Source organism: Pseudomassariella vexata (assembly GCF_002105095.1).
Source record: "Pseudomassariella vexata strain CBS 129021 chromosome Unknown BCR38scaffold_9, whole genome shotgun sequence".
NCBI classification, from domain to species: Eukaryota; Fungi; Ascomycota; class Sordariomycetes; order Amphisphaeriales; family Pseudomassariaceae; genus Pseudomassariella; species Pseudomassariella vexata.
In genome coordinates, this window is record NW_024467964.1 from 2,168,272 (window position 1) to 2,183,917 (window position 15,646).

General features: G+C 52.0%; 5 protein-coding genes across 5 annotated transcripts; 3 read left to right on the top strand and 2 right to left on the bottom strand.

Moving 5' to 3' along the window:
• Positions 1 to 1,689: 1,689 nt before the first annotated feature.
• BCR38DRAFT_439382 (uncharacterized protein) lies at positions 1,690 to 3,674 on the bottom strand. Its single transcript, XM_040860627.1, has 2 exons — positions 2,665 to 3,674; positions 1,690 to 2,607 (listed from the first exon to the last, which is right to left on the bottom strand). The coding sequence occupies exons 1-2, from the start codon at positions 3,456 to 3,458 to the stop codon at positions 2,043 to 2,045; spliced, it is 1,359 nt and encodes a 452-aa protein (XP_040714486.1). The 5' UTR covers positions 3,459 to 3,674; the 3' UTR covers positions 1,690 to 2,042.
• A 704-nt stretch (positions 3,675 to 4,378) lies between these two features.
• On the top strand, positions 4,379 to 5,131 carry BCR38DRAFT_346845 (DASH complex subunit Duo1-domain-containing protein; the record flags this gene model as incomplete). Its single annotated transcript, XM_040856284.1, has 1 exon — positions 4,379 to 5,131. The coding sequence occupies one exon, from the start codon at positions 4,379 to 4,381 to the stop codon at positions 5,129 to 5,131; it is 753 nt and encodes a 250-aa protein (XP_040714487.1).
• Positions 5,132 to 5,166: 35 nt separating this feature from the next.
• Positions 5,167 to 6,806, bottom strand: BCR38DRAFT_439384 (ribonuclease H2, subunit B). Its single transcript, XM_040860628.1, has one exon. The coding sequence runs from the start codon at positions 6,636 to 6,638 to the stop codon at positions 5,307 to 5,309; it is 1,332 nt and encodes a 443-aa protein (XP_040714488.1). The 5' UTR covers positions 6,639 to 6,806; the 3' UTR covers positions 5,167 to 5,306.
• BCR38DRAFT_475958 (uncharacterized protein) lies at positions 6,807 to 10,191 on the top strand. The gene is made up of 2 exons (XM_040863023.1): positions 6,807 to 7,229; positions 7,282 to 10,191. Exons 1-2 carry the CDS (start codon positions 7,220 to 7,222, stop codon positions 9,792 to 9,794), a joined length of 2,523 nt encoding a protein of 840 aa, XP_040714489.1. The 5' UTR covers positions 6,807 to 7,219; the 3' UTR covers positions 9,795 to 10,191.
• A 2,527-nt stretch (positions 10,192 to 12,718) lies between these two features.
• BCR38DRAFT_346473 (SNF2 family N-terminal domain-containing protein) lies at positions 12,719 to 15,538 on the top strand (the record flags this gene model as incomplete). The annotated part of the gene is made up of 2 exons (XM_040856259.1): positions 12,719 to 15,425; positions 15,459 to 15,538. 2 exons carry the CDS (start codon positions 12,719 to 12,721, stop codon positions 15,536 to 15,538), a joined length of 2,787 nt encoding a protein of 928 aa, XP_040714490.1.
• Positions 15,539 to 15,646: the final 108 nt, after the last annotated feature.

Sequence of the window (15,646 nt, forward strand, 5' to 3'; positions counted from 1 at the left end):
ATAGATTTTCGAGCAATATGGTTTATCAATGTTTGGTTCTGTGTGGCTTATTTGGTTGGCCATAAACTCAGGTGCTGCACGAAAAATTCATTTGAGAAATTCGTATTCCATTTCTAGGACAATAGACTCTAAGAAAAGTCCGAAATATCATATAAATAGTCATAATTGCTCTCAATATCTCCCAATATCGTGACAGGCACGGCCATGGGCTCTAGCCCCGCCCATCACAAGACACCTGACCCCAATATCTCAACCCATCGACTTCTCATCCCACACCTCAGCCTCTCCATTGAATAATCATGGACTCCTCCAATCCCATTCCACTCTCCCTAATCCCAGCTTTCGTCTGAGAATCCATCCTCCAACCCCCTGGTCATTCTATTCATCCCTCTCATCCTCCTCTGGATTTACTCCAACTTGCCTTCTCCCGCATCCTCCTCTGCACCCACTGCCCCTGCGCCAGCCTCTCTATCTACGTACTTCTATCCGCCGCTACATTCTGCTTTCAGCTCGTCAACTTCGCCAGGAGCGTCCGCGCCCAATTGTTGCCCTTCCATGACTACCCCGTCTCGATAACATCGAGTGGATTTTTTCGGGTCATTTCATCTCGACTTCCTCGCCAATCATCCAATCAACGTCACTAGCCTCCTGTGCGAGTCTGCTCAGCGCGTACCTGCTGTATTTGGATGTTCTACGACGAGATCTGATTCATGACCGACTGTCAAGAGTATTCACTTGACTGGGCTGGTTAACCTGGGTGACTTTTTGGTAGCGAGGTCAATGTTCTTGCTCGAGTGAGGCGGATCTACTGGCGGTATGACAGAGGATCGAGCAGATGGCAGGGATGGCGATAGGTCAGCGGCGGGTGGAGAAGTGGCTTCTAGGGCCGAGGTAGGCATGAGGAATCAATGAAGGTAGACGTCACGAATGGTGAGAGAAGACTCGATATTATTGCCATCCAGGGCTTGCGATCCGTGAGGCGAAGATGAAAAGCTTCATAGATGCTACTTTGACAAAGAAAGAAAACATCGCTAGTTGGTGAAGAGAGCGTACTTTGATTTTGGGAAATAGGTTATTTACCTCGGAACTTCTAAGTGGAGGAACTCGAGCGTAGAAAGGCACCATCTCTGAATGGTTCTAATGTAGTTAGATCACATATTTGCCTAATCTATGCTTGACTTCGTGGTCGTGGACTAAGCTCAGGAGACGAGCAGTTGGAAGCAACTGCATATCTGACTCTAAATACTCTAGCAGTCGTAATAACGTGAAATAAGAGCAATATCCCTAACACCATCATGTAATCTCATCCTAGTCTGCCCGCGTCTCAGTAGGCAAGATACACTTGGGCAACGAGTGAAGCTGCAGGGGTACGAAGCCGGTGCTGTGATATGGGGGTGAGTGAAGTAAGTGAAAGCTGGTGCGTCTTCCAGGAATGTAGGACATAGCACGGCCAAACTCAGGAGAGTGGAAACAATAATGATCATAACAATACGCCCCTGTAGGGAATGACTAGCTTGTTACGATGGCAATACTTGATTACTGATTCTACAACTCATTATGCTAATATGCATTTCGCATTAGATAGCTGAGTTGCTGATGATCTTTAATGTGATGTACGACGCCACTACGTTCCGGGGTCCAGACAAGTCCTGATTTACCATCAACCCTCGTTCACGGCGAACTCATATTGTACTACAAGAATCAATTATCTATCTGATACCTAGCTGTCTCACGAGTAGTACGATAGTTTGGTTATGCCAAACTCCAGTCTCAATTTTTCGACTCGATGACCAGCTGTGAACAAGGCCTGCTAAGAGAGCCATAATATATCCACCAACGCCGTGCTGTGTCGCGATAACCTGGCCTGACCTCAATGGTTCCTTTCTTTACCTAAAAATGCAACAAAAGAAAAACACAGAAACCCTAGTTAAACGTGCCCTTGCCCTGTCTCAAGAATCACTTGAGGCGCTCACAACTCGCAGGCGATAGGCCAACTGAAGTGATGCCTGATCCAAGTGGTCGTCCAAGTCCATAGGTGCCGCCTAGGCACGCTGGCGTTTCGATGAGCTCTCATTGGGCGTGGCCTCCGCTTCTCTCTTCTGTCCGTGGGCGGCGCCATGGCTGGCGGAGCTCTTAGATCGACGCCACCCGTCGAAGGGGCTGCGCTTGCCGGTACGCTTGATGGGAGTGTCGTCTGTGGGCAGCTTCTTGCTCACGCGACTCGCTCGACCAGTTGTCGGGGGAGATGCAGGTGCAAAGCGGGGTGCTGCGGGCGTACCAGGTTTCACGATATCGTCGGGTGTCTTCTCGGGCTCCGTTTCCTCCTCAAGGTCGGCATTGTCGGCATTCTCAACTGTGACATGGTCTTCGATGTCCGTAACAGCTTCCTCATCCTCAGTCTCGATGTTGACATCGGGAACGCCCTTGCCCTTGGTCTTCTCCCCGGTCTGGAATAGAAGGCGAGGCTTGAAGGAAGAACGCGTGACACGCCGAGGTACATCTTCTTCGTCAGATGCGCCAAGCGTGAAACGCTCGCCTCCACCGTCGACCTCTAGCATATCAGCTAGGTTTACAGCATCGCGGGGCTTCCACAGCTTCTTTCCTCGGCTGTTGAATAAATCAGTCAGGTCACTTGCAAGTAAAATGAAGGTAAGCGATACTCACAAGACGTAAACCACACCGTCGTCGCGCTTGACAGCTTCTTCAACATCGACACGACCCTCGCCAGGAATAAGGACGGTAGTACGCCTAGTACTGCGTCGCTTAGTAGGATCAGGTACAGGCTCGATAGTCAAGGTCTCGCCATAGAAAGGATTCTCCTCGCTCGTGTCGAGCTCAGGAAGACGGTCGCGTGAATCAGTGAAAATAGCAATAGGCTCATCGACTTCATCGGCCTTGAAGCTATCCAGAGTCAGGCCCGAGTACTTCTTGGTCTTCTTCTTTCTGGAGCTGATAGCATCAGACTCGTTGGAGAAGAGGTTGCGGGCAATCGCGCGGATGCCAGCCTCAGTCTTCTCGTCCGGCTGCTTGCGTGGGGTCTTGGCTGGGGTAGGAAGCATGCCGGCGACGCTGCGAGTGACGGCCGTGGTGCTGGTTGGTTTCTGTTGCGACTTGGAGGAGCCAATTCCGAGTAGATCGGCCGCATTAGCAGCACTCTCAGTGGTCAGGCTGCCAGATACGGCACGTCGAACGGAATCCATAGCGGGCGCTCGCTTCTTCTGGGGCGACACAGAGGGGGTGCTGAAGGTTGTGGATGACTTCCGCGTGTTGGTGCTGGTACGGTTGGTGGCGCGCGGGGATGGAGTGCGGTTGTGGTTGGCCCTTTGTTGGGTTTGTTGGGATGAAATGCGAGCTGACTTTCGTGGTGAAAAAGGCTCCCAAGAATCAGCGTAGCCATGTTTTGGAGTGGGAGGAGTCCGGATGGTACCCGGCGGAGGAGGAGTTGAAGGGGCTGCCATCTTATTTGGGCTGACTTAGGCTGCGACAGAATCGCCGTTCGATTTCAACTATTCGTGACAATTCAGTCCAATATTAATAACAAAAATAGATAGTTGTCTCTTCGGTCGCCAGTTGAACCCGTTATAGTTGAGGATGACGAGTGTATAATGACGGAGTGTTATGTAGATTCTAGGATTGAATGCAAATGCACAAGAGGAGCAGACGGTCAAAGTGGAAATAACCGCAACGGCTCACAAAAAGTGGCTGGGGACAGTCCTAAGCCCCTTCAATGGTGCACAGACCTCTCCCATGCCAGTTGATGCCAGGGTCAATTAAAAAGACAGACGCGTCTCCACCACTCGAAAACTGGCTTGACGCGTCTACGAGTCGCATAACATCACCCCGCTTCGTGACCCCCAACTTCAAGTTTTAATCGCGAACATCGAAGCCTCAAGGGACAAAAGGGCCCTTGAGCCCCTTGATAAAGTGTAAAAATCGGATTAAGCTTAATACTTTTCAAGATTTTTTTCTCTTTATCTAGCATTATCTAGCATTAAATCTATGACAATTATAAAGAATGAAACTCTCCCAATGTTGACTTTGATGTTGCTGTGCTGTAATATCCCATGGCGCCCTATCGATTGGCCATTTTCAAGGCCAACGCAGCGTCGGCCCCACATTGTCGTGTTGCAGAACATCAACAGTCAACACACACTTCGACAAACAGAGAAAAGAGACCCTGGACCTACGTCATTGAGGCCACGGCCACCAGTCCAATTGCTTTAATCTCTCCAACGGCTTTGATCAATTGAAAATACCCAGAAGCAAACTAATTCAATCCTACTGGCGATTCCGGCACTGCGATATCGCATCGCAAATTGAGCTCACCTGTAATCCGACTCAATCTATCGCAGCACACCACACCTTCACCAAAACCACCATGGCCGACTCCGACACCGAGGACCTCTTCGCCTCGCCTTCAGCTGAAGCAGCAGCAACCAAGGAATCCAAACAACCACAAACCCTCCCCGAACGCCCCAAAACCCCCAAGACGCCCACGGGCCCTCCCCCCACAGGCGACCCCTTCTCCAACACCTCCGACACGCGCATCGCGGCCCTAGAGCGCGAGCTCCAAGGCGTGCGCAACATCAACGAGCTAATCGAAGGCGTAGTCGGCACGCTGGAGCGCGCCAAGGGCAACATGTCGACCGTGTCGCAGACCGTGAACACGGCGTCGACGCTGCTCAACACATGGACGCGCATCCTGTCGCAGACGGAGCACAACCAGCGCTTGCTCTTGAACCCAGGGTGGAAAGGGGCCGGGCAGGATCTGCAGGATATGGAGAATGAGGCTTTGCATAGGCAGATGATGGCGGAGCGGAGGGCAGCGGAGGAGGAGAGGAGACGGCATGAGGCGACGAGGAGACGGGAGGTGGAGGAGAGGCAGAGGGAGGTGGTGGCGCCTGCGGCTTCGGCTCGGGGCGCGAGGGGGACGCTAAGGGCTTCGAGGAGTGGTAGGGGTAGGGCGGCGAGAGGCACAACAAGGGGGACTACAAGGGGGGCGGTGAAGGCGGCGAGTGTGTCGTCGGTTGGAGCGGACCAGAGCTCGTCTAGCATTGCCACTTCCAGGAGTGCGTCGGGGATTGGACGAGGGTTCTTGAGAGCAGGATCGAGAGGCACTCGAGGGTCCTAGGCTGGCTTGCCTGGCCAGAGCTCGATTATTTTGACACTTCATGTACATTCATGACATGTATGATTCCCAAGGCTCGTATCCTGCATACAGCCAGTCTGATATTATACAAGACCTGATGATACCCAAACACGCCCATGATCCAGATGCTATGCCATACGAATGCGAATCTAGTGACCTATAACTTTTTCTTGAAGAAATCGCTCATCTTCTTCATTCCCGTCGTATTCACCTTCTTAAGATTCTTCACTCCCCTCGATTGCCCAGCCTTCTTTCGTTTATCCTCCTCCTCCACCTTGCGCTTCTTCTCCGCCCGCGCCATCATTTCTTCCTCGTCCAACACGCGCTTCCGGGAATAGTCACCCGTCGATCGCGCGGCCACGGCCTCCTGGCGCAGCTTGGATACCTCCGCCAGATAATCGTCCAATGGCGCGAAATCGACTAAGTCCTTTTTCTCAGAAAGCAGCTTTTTGAGCTGTGCGGTTTGCGGCGGGGCAATGTAGCTCGAACAGATGAAGGAAAATGCCGTTCGCAGGCGCTGGAGTTTCGTTACTTCGGGCGAGGCTTGGATAGCTGCTGCGAGCTCCTCACTGGGCGCAATGGTTTCCCCCGCTACTGACGTAGCCGCCGTTGACGGTTCGGGTGTGAGGCTGTTGGTTGTCTCTGTTGACGCGGCCGATGCCTGGCTTTCGCCCGACTCGGGCATGGGGGTGGATGATACGGGTTCGGCGGCTGCTGGCTCTGTTACGACTGCAGTAGCTGCCGTCCCTGCTCTCTTCACGCTGAGAACAGGGGCTTCCAGCGCCTTAGTCACGAACTTCTCCTCCATGCTAGGCGGCAACGGGGTCTCGCTCATGCGCTTCGCTTTGGACAGTACTTCTTTCAACAGGTTCTCCTCGTTGAGCCGGAACATGGATTCATCGCCCGCCTCTATTGTATCGCAGATGGCCGCCATCCTTGCCTCAAACAACGTCCGTACGTTTCCCCAGTGAAGAATTTCTGACAGGTGAGGCGACAATTCTTTGGATACCGATTCCAAGTGGTCGTAGCCGGACAGAAAGAGGCGCTTTTCTGATTTGGAGGTTGTCTGAGCTAACGCCGGTAGGACGAGGAACAGGGGGTCAACTGGTGTCGCGATGTACAGCTCAGCGCCCTTTGTGGTATAGGCAACAAAGTCCGGCTCGGCTCCATTTACGCTTTTCTGTCCCTCCAAGTTTCCCGAACTGCTCTCGATCAGCCAGCTGTGTGGCGTAGACTTTGGTGCTGCGATGCGTGTGAATTCGTAGATGCCGGATTCGGGGCAGACCAGATACCGTGTCGGCTTTGCATATCTGGGATTCAGGAGCGAGACTATTCGCGCCTTGGGTGTGGCTTTCTTGGGGAGGATGAAGACTCGAGGCGGGTCTGACGACTCGGGCTGTAGGGTGTATCTTGACTTGGACGGGTTGGTTGGATTTGAGGATGCGGGTGCCGTCGATGTCGCCCCGCCTTTTGAGCGTGTTTTAGCCATTTTTAATAGGTTCCAAAAGCCTCCAAAAAGTCCAAACCTGTTGAAATGATGTTGGTATCTATTTCAGCAACGCATTGATCGAATTGACTTCCAGAGATGTTGCTATTGTTGTTTCCGGCTTAAGTTCCCCCCTGCTTCAAGGTGAGTTTGCCGAACCCTGTAAACACGTCAACGCGTCGCGTTAAAAGATACACGCGATTCTCATCAGATTGGCGTCGATCCTCCACCCACACACTCTAGCACTTATCGCTGTCTGCCGTGACACCACTGTTTGCGATAAGAGAGCTGTCGCGACAATTCGGGACACTGCTCCAGCAAGTTACGAGTTACGAGATACATTGATACATCCATCACAGGTCACCTGTTTGGTTGCTGGGTCTTACCTGAATATTTCCCACCGCCTAGCGATTCAACAGCCGGCACTACTCTGATACCTACCCCGGGAATCCTGTCATGCCTGTCCCATATTAATTTGCGAATATAGTACGGGACCCTGCCTGACTTCGGATGCGACAGAAAACCCCATGGCCAACAACAATTTTTGCCCAGATGGTAGTTGAGAGTAGCATGTTTTGGCAAAGATGCCTCCTTGTATGTTGAAACAGTACTTACACACACATGAATATCACTAACAAGATGAAAGACTACGACACCAGCCCGCAAGCCCAATGGCCACCACAATCTCCCCACGATGTGCTAGCTAGTACCCCCGGCGGGCGCGAACGCTTGCGCCGCCTGGCAGAGCGCACCTCACCGTCGCCTTCTCCGCTCAAGAAGTCTCGCCCTGCTTCTGCGCTCGTGTCTCGCTCTAGAAATTCGCAGGGAATAGACCTAGACGACGACGATGTGGACATGGACGAGGAGGACGACGAGGAGACGCTGCAGTTGAAATTGCAGGCAATTGAGGCCAAGCTCAAACTCAAAAGTCTGCAAAAGAAGCAGAAGAAAGTGGCCCATTCCGCGTCCGATGTGGAAAATGGTTATACACGGTCGAGTATAAGGCCTGATATGAGGCCGAATATAAGATCGAGATCTATACCGGATGTTCTGGCTGCGAGCAGAGCCCAGTCGCGCGCCGCAATCCTGAGGGAAGGACCAGACTTGCGGCCGCAGTCGCAGGCTGAAGTCCAAGTGCCAGCATCACCAGTACGGAGGCACACAACAGCACATGAGCAGAGATCGCCCAGCAGAGTATTATTGGGCATTGACAAGGGATTGAGGGCCAAGGATGTGTCTCTGAAGCGAGCTTCGAGTATGCGCAAGCCGCACGAGACCCAAAACGGCCAAGGGGGCTATCTCCGACGAGCTCATACGCCTGGTTCCAGCCAGGAAAGCCAAGAGCGGCCCATGAGCTTCAGTGAGAAGTTGGCGGCAGCAAGATCGGAAGAGACAAGTCGCAGGGATAGGCAGGCGAGAATTAATCAGATTCGAAGCAAGACTTTCGACGTCAAGCAGGACGACGTTGAGCGATTTAAGGCCCGAGCGACAGAATTACCCGATATTCCCTCACAATCAGACCCATTCAGCCGCGACGAGGTCATGGCAGGCGGCGCACTACAACGAAACAACACAGTACCCAGCATACGAGTCAGAGCAACGCAGCTCCCAGAGTCGGCTTCGATGACGACGCCGACAGAAGCAGAAACGATACCAAAACCAGTTCGCAAGCAGCAGGTGGCACCGGCAGATGTGCCAGAGGATGAAGCAACCTCCTTTGAGCCCTTCTCGACCACTCATCTCGCAAAACGCATACTCCCACATAGTGTTTTGACCCGCACATTTTCTGGAAAGAAAACATACATAATCAAGGACCTACTCTCGTCTGTCAAAGCTCCTAATTTCGAACTTCCGGAGGTCGAACAAGACATTGTCGTGCTCGGCATCCTTGCGTCGAAATCCGAACCCAAGTCCCACCAACCCGTAACAAATCCCAAGCTGCGCGAGAAGAAAGGCCGCTTCGACAATGACGATGACCAAAGGGGAAAGTACATGGTGCTCAAGATCGTGGATTTGCAGTACGAGCTCGAGCTCTTCCTCTTCAATACTGCTTTCGACCGGTACTGGAAGCTCACACCAGGGACACTGATCGCTATCTTGAACCCAACCGTCATGCCGCCGCCAAAAGGCCGCGAGCACACGGGCCGCTTCAGTCTCGTGCTCAACTCAGACGGCGACTCGGTCCTCGAAATCGGCACAGCACGCGATCTCGGCTTTTGCAAGAGCATCAAGAAAGATGGCGCCCTGTGCAATTCCTGGGTAAACAAGAAGCGCACCGAATTCTGCGAATTCCATATGAACACCGCCCTCGACCGGAAACGTCTGGCCCGGCAAGAGATCAACTCGGGTAGCGGCATCGGTCCCCGCGACAAGAACTCGCGCGAGAGGTGGATCCCAGATAAGAAGAAGGAAGAAGAGCACAAGAAAAGAGGCAACTACGACGCCTACACGCACAGCCACTTCTTCGTCTCCCAAGCCAGCACCGCCAGCCTGCTCGACTCCCATACGCTCCCGGGCCAGATGAGCGAGCGCGTTGAGCGCAAGGACGCGCTGAGGCGGCGGCTCGCCACCGAGGAGAAGGAGCGCGATATCATGAAGCAGCTCGGCAATACGGGAAGGGGCGCGGGGCGTGACTATATGCGGCAGAAACTAGGATCTAGCATGTCCTCAGCCGCGGACAGCTCGGCCACTACCGTCGACGAACGGCCGCAGCCCGACGCCAAAAGTCTGGGGCTGCTCCAGGGGAGGGGGACTAAGATCCACCTCAGTCCCGTGAAGAGGAAGCGGGTCAACTCGGCCTTTAACTCGGTGTCGAGTAATGCTTCTTCGTCGTTCCCGGGAGCGAATAATGCAAACAACAATGACAACAATAAAAACAACAACAAGTCCGGCTTCGGATGGGGCAACCCGCTCAAAGACAAGCTGACGAGGATGAAGGAGGGCGAAAAATTGGATGGATCTGCTGCTCCTTCTACTATGCAGACCTCGTTCAGGGATAAAACGAAAGACAAAGTGGAACAACCGGCGCGGAAGAAGACGCGGTTCGTGACGGCGAAGGGGATTCGCGAGGCGGGGAGGGAGAGTTTGGGTGGAGAGCTGTGCAAGGGGGATCGCATGGTCGATTTGGATGATGATGATGAGCTTGTCATTTTGAGGTAATCTCTGCCTAGGCCTCTAAGATTCAGACGACGGTTGGTCCATCAAGGCGCGTGGTCGTCTTTTTTGGCGGTTTTTATGACGCATTACGAATTTTGCTGGTGGGGAGTTGAAGGGAAATCAACTCTCGGCTGAGCCCCGACTTTGTTTGTATTACGGTATGGAAGGCAAGGGAGGGGCATTGTGACGACGCAGAATCGGAATAGCATGCATGTATCGAACTTCATTTGTTTAAAGACTTGTTGTATCGTACTGGGCTCGTGTGCAGTATTGCTTCCACCGAGGATGTTTCTGCTCGTAAACATGCTCAACTCTCTGGATGATACGTACGGAGTTAACCACTTTTAAGTATTCGATTATTTCCAGGCAGTATCAATGAGCTATACGATATGGACCGCCGTATTACGTTCCCTTGAGGAATTTCCCTTAAACCCTTTTTCACTTTCCAGGTTAGATCCGGACTGGGTAGTAGGCCTGGGGAATTGCATGCGAGATCCGCACAAGAGCAAGAGCTTACGGATGTGCTTGTCGCGATCCCGCACACATGTAGATTAGGGACAGATTATTCCAGGGGGCGCTCCAGGGTAGGTTGCTTCGCTCACGTAGTTCCATTGCTTACTGCCTGTCGAGTTCCTACAATTACCTTCAAACTCAGTCTGTATTCACTTATGTGGAATCACAAGAGACTACTAACTAATGCCGAGATACATTTTCTCCGTACCCTGTAAAACGCGGCACAGATCTTGATATACTATTGCTGCTACTATAAGCAATTTAGATAATACAGTCTTTATGTGAAGCTGTGACCTCAGATGTGGATAGGTATGAAGCAGACAGGCAGGCAAGGATTGTAGTATTTGAAGACCCCTCAGAGCTAACTTGGGATTGGCCTTTCACGCACCTTCGTAGTACTGATACAGCCCCCGGTGGTTGGAATCCGACAGTCTTCCACAAAAGACAGCGAGAGAATATAGCAACAACCCCACTCTAACAGGCATTTAATCTTCTTGGGCATCAAGAAAGTGTCTACTATCTGCAAAATTCCCGATCCTATCACTGCCTCTGTATAAAAATAAATACCAACCTACGTTCCAGATTGAGCTTATATAATCGCAACCTGCACTATGAGGTTGAATTCATTACCTCGTCCACTAGATGATTCCTGCTATTCGTGTTTTATTATTGGTAATTGCATAAGTGAGAAGTTGATAGTAGAAGGGCGAGCTGCCATGCTGGCCGCAGCGAAGACGAGTTTGAAGGGTTTGTGGATAATCGTCAAGGACAAACAACAGGCAAAGGAGTGCGTGTCATCGCAATTAAGAGCTATGCACCATGACAATTTCAAGCTCTCAAAATGTGGTGAATGGTAACTTTACTTACTCATAGAGATTCTAGTCTAGACTCTTGGTCTTAAAACAACCTAAGGTTACGGTCCAGCTTCTAGAGTGCAGGACGCCCGTCAGCTAAGAGCCGTGTTTGAGACCATGCTGTATGTTTTCGTTCAAGGGGGGTTTTTGCCCTACATAGGGTCATACTTGCCGTGAGATTCCTTGGGGTCACAAGTGAAATGTTTTAACCGATTGATTGCTTATAATTGTACTTGATGTTGCAATGCAAAGAACCGTCAAGATTCGAAATGAATGACAAGTCCGCCATTCATCCTGGGGGCACCAGAAAACAGCTTGCCTGCTTCGTATGGTTCCACAGCATCCGGGGTTTCTTGGTCGTAAGGCGTCTCGTCTCGGTCTGCATGTGATCGAGTTAGCTCTTCAATCACTAAGATTGTTCCAATTCTATAAACTTTTGGAAGTCTGCTGGATTAGATCTCTTGCCGAAGTATATCAGCTAACTAAGAAACAGGTTATATTGATAATGATGGGATTTTCAATGGAGAGAATTACCTCGAAGTCAATGCCTAGCCGTGTCTGTAGTTGTGATATGTCTTCGTGCTCCAGAAGGATGCTGCGGCTTGAGTAAGGAAGACACCCTGAAGTTGTGACAAGTACATCAAAGATGGGAGTTCTTATTTTTGGAACTGTAGGTGACCAAAAAATAGTGAAAATATCTAGACTTACGTAGTGATATCGACGTCTCGAATTATCGAACGAAGAACGCACTGCGGAAACCATAATATTCACAAGTCGGAGTGTTGGTAAAACAGGACACCGCAGATTGAGCCGAGGGTACACCTGTCTGATAATAGCATACCTAGATATGCACTTAACGCGACTTTGTCAGTGCTTGGGCGACCCCGCGCTGGGAGCCTGACGGACTATCTGAGCCTTATCGGTTGGCCAGGAAATGACATCAGCAGCTCCAAGTAAACATCAGATTTGTGCACTGCAAGTTTCACGCCACTTGAGTATACACAGTCAATGAACAAACAACGGAGGAGCATATTCGCAGCAGTCTCAGATCTAAACTGAACAGTACCGTGATCGAACCCACAAGTCTACTGTACTTTGGCCCATGAGGTTCGTTTAGCGTGTCCCGCTGTTAACCGAACCATATGAGGCGGGCTGACCGATGCAACAAATAGAAAGCCAGGTGCCGAAATCAAGTTCCAGTGCCATAACACGCTCACTTCGCCCTAGAAACCTAGATTCGTCGAGCTGGCGGAAGAAAAGAGCCACCACAAGGGGTTTAGGGAGAATTTGAAGGAGGGGCTGAAGGACACGTTCAAGGAGGGGTTGAGAGAGCTCCTACATCGGTCGCCGAGTCCAGAGCCCAACATGGTCAAAGAACAAGCGCCCCCGAAGTTGCCGTTGCGCCCGTCGAGTAATCACGGTAATGCCAGTACATCTTCGAGCGAATCCGGCCAAGAAAGCATCAAACCTCGACCACTGGGGAGAACCGATGGATTTGGAGGGGTCAAACCCAGCTCGAGTCCAACCACAGCAACACAACGGCCTGTAAAGGCGGGTACCATGTCCATGGATGATAAATATGCGCATTTGTTCGTCCAACCCAAGAACCGTCCCGAGCACCACCGACCGCATCGGATTAGTGGCCCGTTGCAGCCCGTTGTTAAGGACAGGAAGCCGCCGCCTCAGCCAATGTTCGCCGCTCTCCCCGGCCCTGAGGGATCCGCTAGCAACCCTATCTCTGTTACGGAAGGTCTAGTTTCCATCTATAGCCAACCGGGTATCTACTCCGAGTACGTCGACCCGAAGAAAGCTGCTGCCGACTTGAAAGCTCTAATTGAGGGTTCGGTCGAAGACGAGGAGGACAAACTGTCCGATGACGGAGTGGACCGATCAAAAATCCCAGGCCTCAAAGTCAGCCTGCTACGACATCAGATTGAAGGTGTTGAATGGATGAAAGGGCGCGAGCTTGGACCCGTCAAGAAAGGCAAGGTGCCTAAAGGCGGTATTCTCGCAGATGATATGGGTTTAGGCAAGACTTTGCAGTCCATTTCTCTGATCCTTACCAACCCCAAGCCCGACGATTCTTCCAAATTTGTTGGAGTCGACAAAACGACATTGGTTGTTGCACCACTTGCCTTGATCCGTCAATGGGAAGCGGAGCTTAAGGAGAAGGTCAGCAATACCCACAGGCTGAAAGTCCTCGTTCATCACGGCCCCCAGCGGACTAAGCGCTTCGAGGAGCTGCGCCTCTACGATGTTGTCATCACTACATATCAGATTCTGGTGTCTGAGCACGGCCATTCCCAAGGAAACTTGAAGACAGGCTGCTTCGGTCTTCACTGGTACCGTGTCATTCTCGATGAAGCTCACACAATCAAGAATCGCAACGCCAAGTCCACCAAGGCGTGTTACGACCTGCGAAGCGTATATCGTTGGTGTCTCAGCGGAACACCCATGCAAAACAACCTTGACGAGCTGCAAAGCCTCATCAAGTTCCTGCGCATCAGGCCCTATGACGATCTACGGGAGTGGAAAGAGCACATCGAGCTTCCGATGAAGAACGGGAAAGGCGAAGTTGCTATTCGGCGTCTTCACAGTATCCTCCGTTGCTTCATGAAACGCCGGACGAAAGATATTCTCAAAGAGCCGGGTGCTTTAGATGCAGGCAGCAGCAAGGAGGCGAAAGAAGGCGAGAAAAGCGCCACATCCGATTTTAAGATCACTGAGCGCAAAGTGGTAACAGTGGAGACCGTGTTCTCTCCTGCCGAGCGTCGTTTCTACGATCGCCTTGAGGCGCGTACAGACAAGAGCCTTGAGAGCATGATGAAATCCAAGGGGAAGGTCAACTACGCCAACGCATTGGTTCTTTTGCTGCGTTTACGTCAAGTCTGCAACCATCCCAAGTTGGTGGAGGGTAAGCTCGAGAAAGACAAAGACGCTCTTTCTACGGATGCCAAGCCGAAAAAGGATGATGGCGATGTCGATGATTTAGCAGACCTGCTTGGTGGCTTAGGCGTCGAAGCCAAACACTGTGACATCTGTGGTTGGGAGTTGAGTTCTGACAATCGTGCACCCGGTAAGGATATGTGCAAGACTTGTCATGAAGACTTGGAGTACTTCAACAACCACGAAGATGCTGAAGGCGATGCTCCGATCAAGAAGAAGACAAAGACAAAGAGCAAGGTGAAGAAAGTGGTAAAAGAGAAGGTCAAGATTGAGGCCAAGAGGCCACCGCGGAAGCCTAGGAACCGACGTGCTGTCATCGACAGCGACGATGAGGAGGCTGATGCCAGCTGGATCTCGGGGGCCGAGGAGGGCCCCTTGAGACTTGGTAAAGCGGGTGGGACCGATGATGAGAACGCGGAAGGTGGAGGAGACTCTATTCACTCGGATGACTCGGAGAGCGAGGGCGATGTTGATGCTGATGGCAGCCAACTGGACAGCTTCGTTTCTCACTCCGAATCGGTCAAATTGGGGAAGGTCCAGCGAGCTTCGGAAAATTCAGAATCCGAGGACGAATTTGAGTCCCTTTCCGTCATTGAGTCGAAAGTAATCGCCTCCAAGAAAGGAAAAGCCTCCGACGAGTTCTCAGAAGAGGAATACACCGACTCTGAAAGTGACGACGGTGTCTCCGTCACTGATTCCGACTCGTGCGACTCCGAGGATGGCCCATCCTTCTTCAGCTCATCCCGGCGCAATCGCAACAAAGAAAAGACACCTATGGTCCTCGCCTCGGCCAAGATCCGCCAGCTGCTCCTACTGCTGCATAAGGAGGTGGCTGACCATAAGTTCATCGTGTTCAGCCAATTCACCTCGATGCTCGACATCGTGGAGCGCTTCTTCCGCAAGGACGGGATCCGGTACGTGCGCTACGACGGTAGCATGAAGAATGATGCGCGCGAGGCGGCGCTGGACAGCTTGCGGAACGACCCTCAAACCCGCGTGCTGCTGTGCTCGCTGCGGTGCGGCGCTTTGGGGCTCAACCTCACAGCTGCCAGCCGCGTCATCATCCTCGAACCCTTCTGGAACCCGTTTGTGGAGGAACAGGCTATTGACCGCGTTCACCGCCTCACACAGAAGGTTGACGTCGTCGTCTATAAACTCACGGTCCAGGCCACGGTCGAGGAGCGCATCCTCGAGCTCCAGGACAAGAAGCGTTTGCTGGCTGAACAGGCCATTGAGGGAGGCATGCGCAAGGAGTCGCTCAAGTTGGGTGTCAAGGAGATGATGGAGCTGTTCCGTCCTGGCGCCAGGCACGGTGGGGGTGGTGGAGACGAGTATAGTGATACTGGTACAGTAGCGAGGCAGGATGTCTCTGTGATGATGTCGAACAATAAGCCGCGTCGGCAGGATCACGCTGTCTATGGACGGAGATGGTAGAGGTTAATGAGAAAAGGAGGTTTGTGTTGGACTAGGAGAGGAGGACATGATATGACGCTCTGTATACGCCCGGTGTGGGATAGGGTTGATGAATGATGCTGAGCTACG

Excerpts from the sequence above, each read along its gene's own strand:
- BCR38DRAFT_439382 (XM_040860627.1), bottom strand. The coding sequence starts at position 3,458 with ATGGCAGCCCCTTCAACTCCTCCTCCGCCGGGTACCATCCGGACTCCT. Across the intron at positions 2,608-2,664 it reads GACGGTGTGGTTTACGTCTT|CCGAGGAAAGAAGCTGTGGA; the intron begins GTGAGTATCGCT and ends TTTATTCAACAG.
- BCR38DRAFT_439384 (XM_040860628.1), bottom strand. The coding sequence starts at position 6,638 with ATGGCTAAAACACGCTCAAAAGGCGGGGCGACATCGACGGCACCCGCA.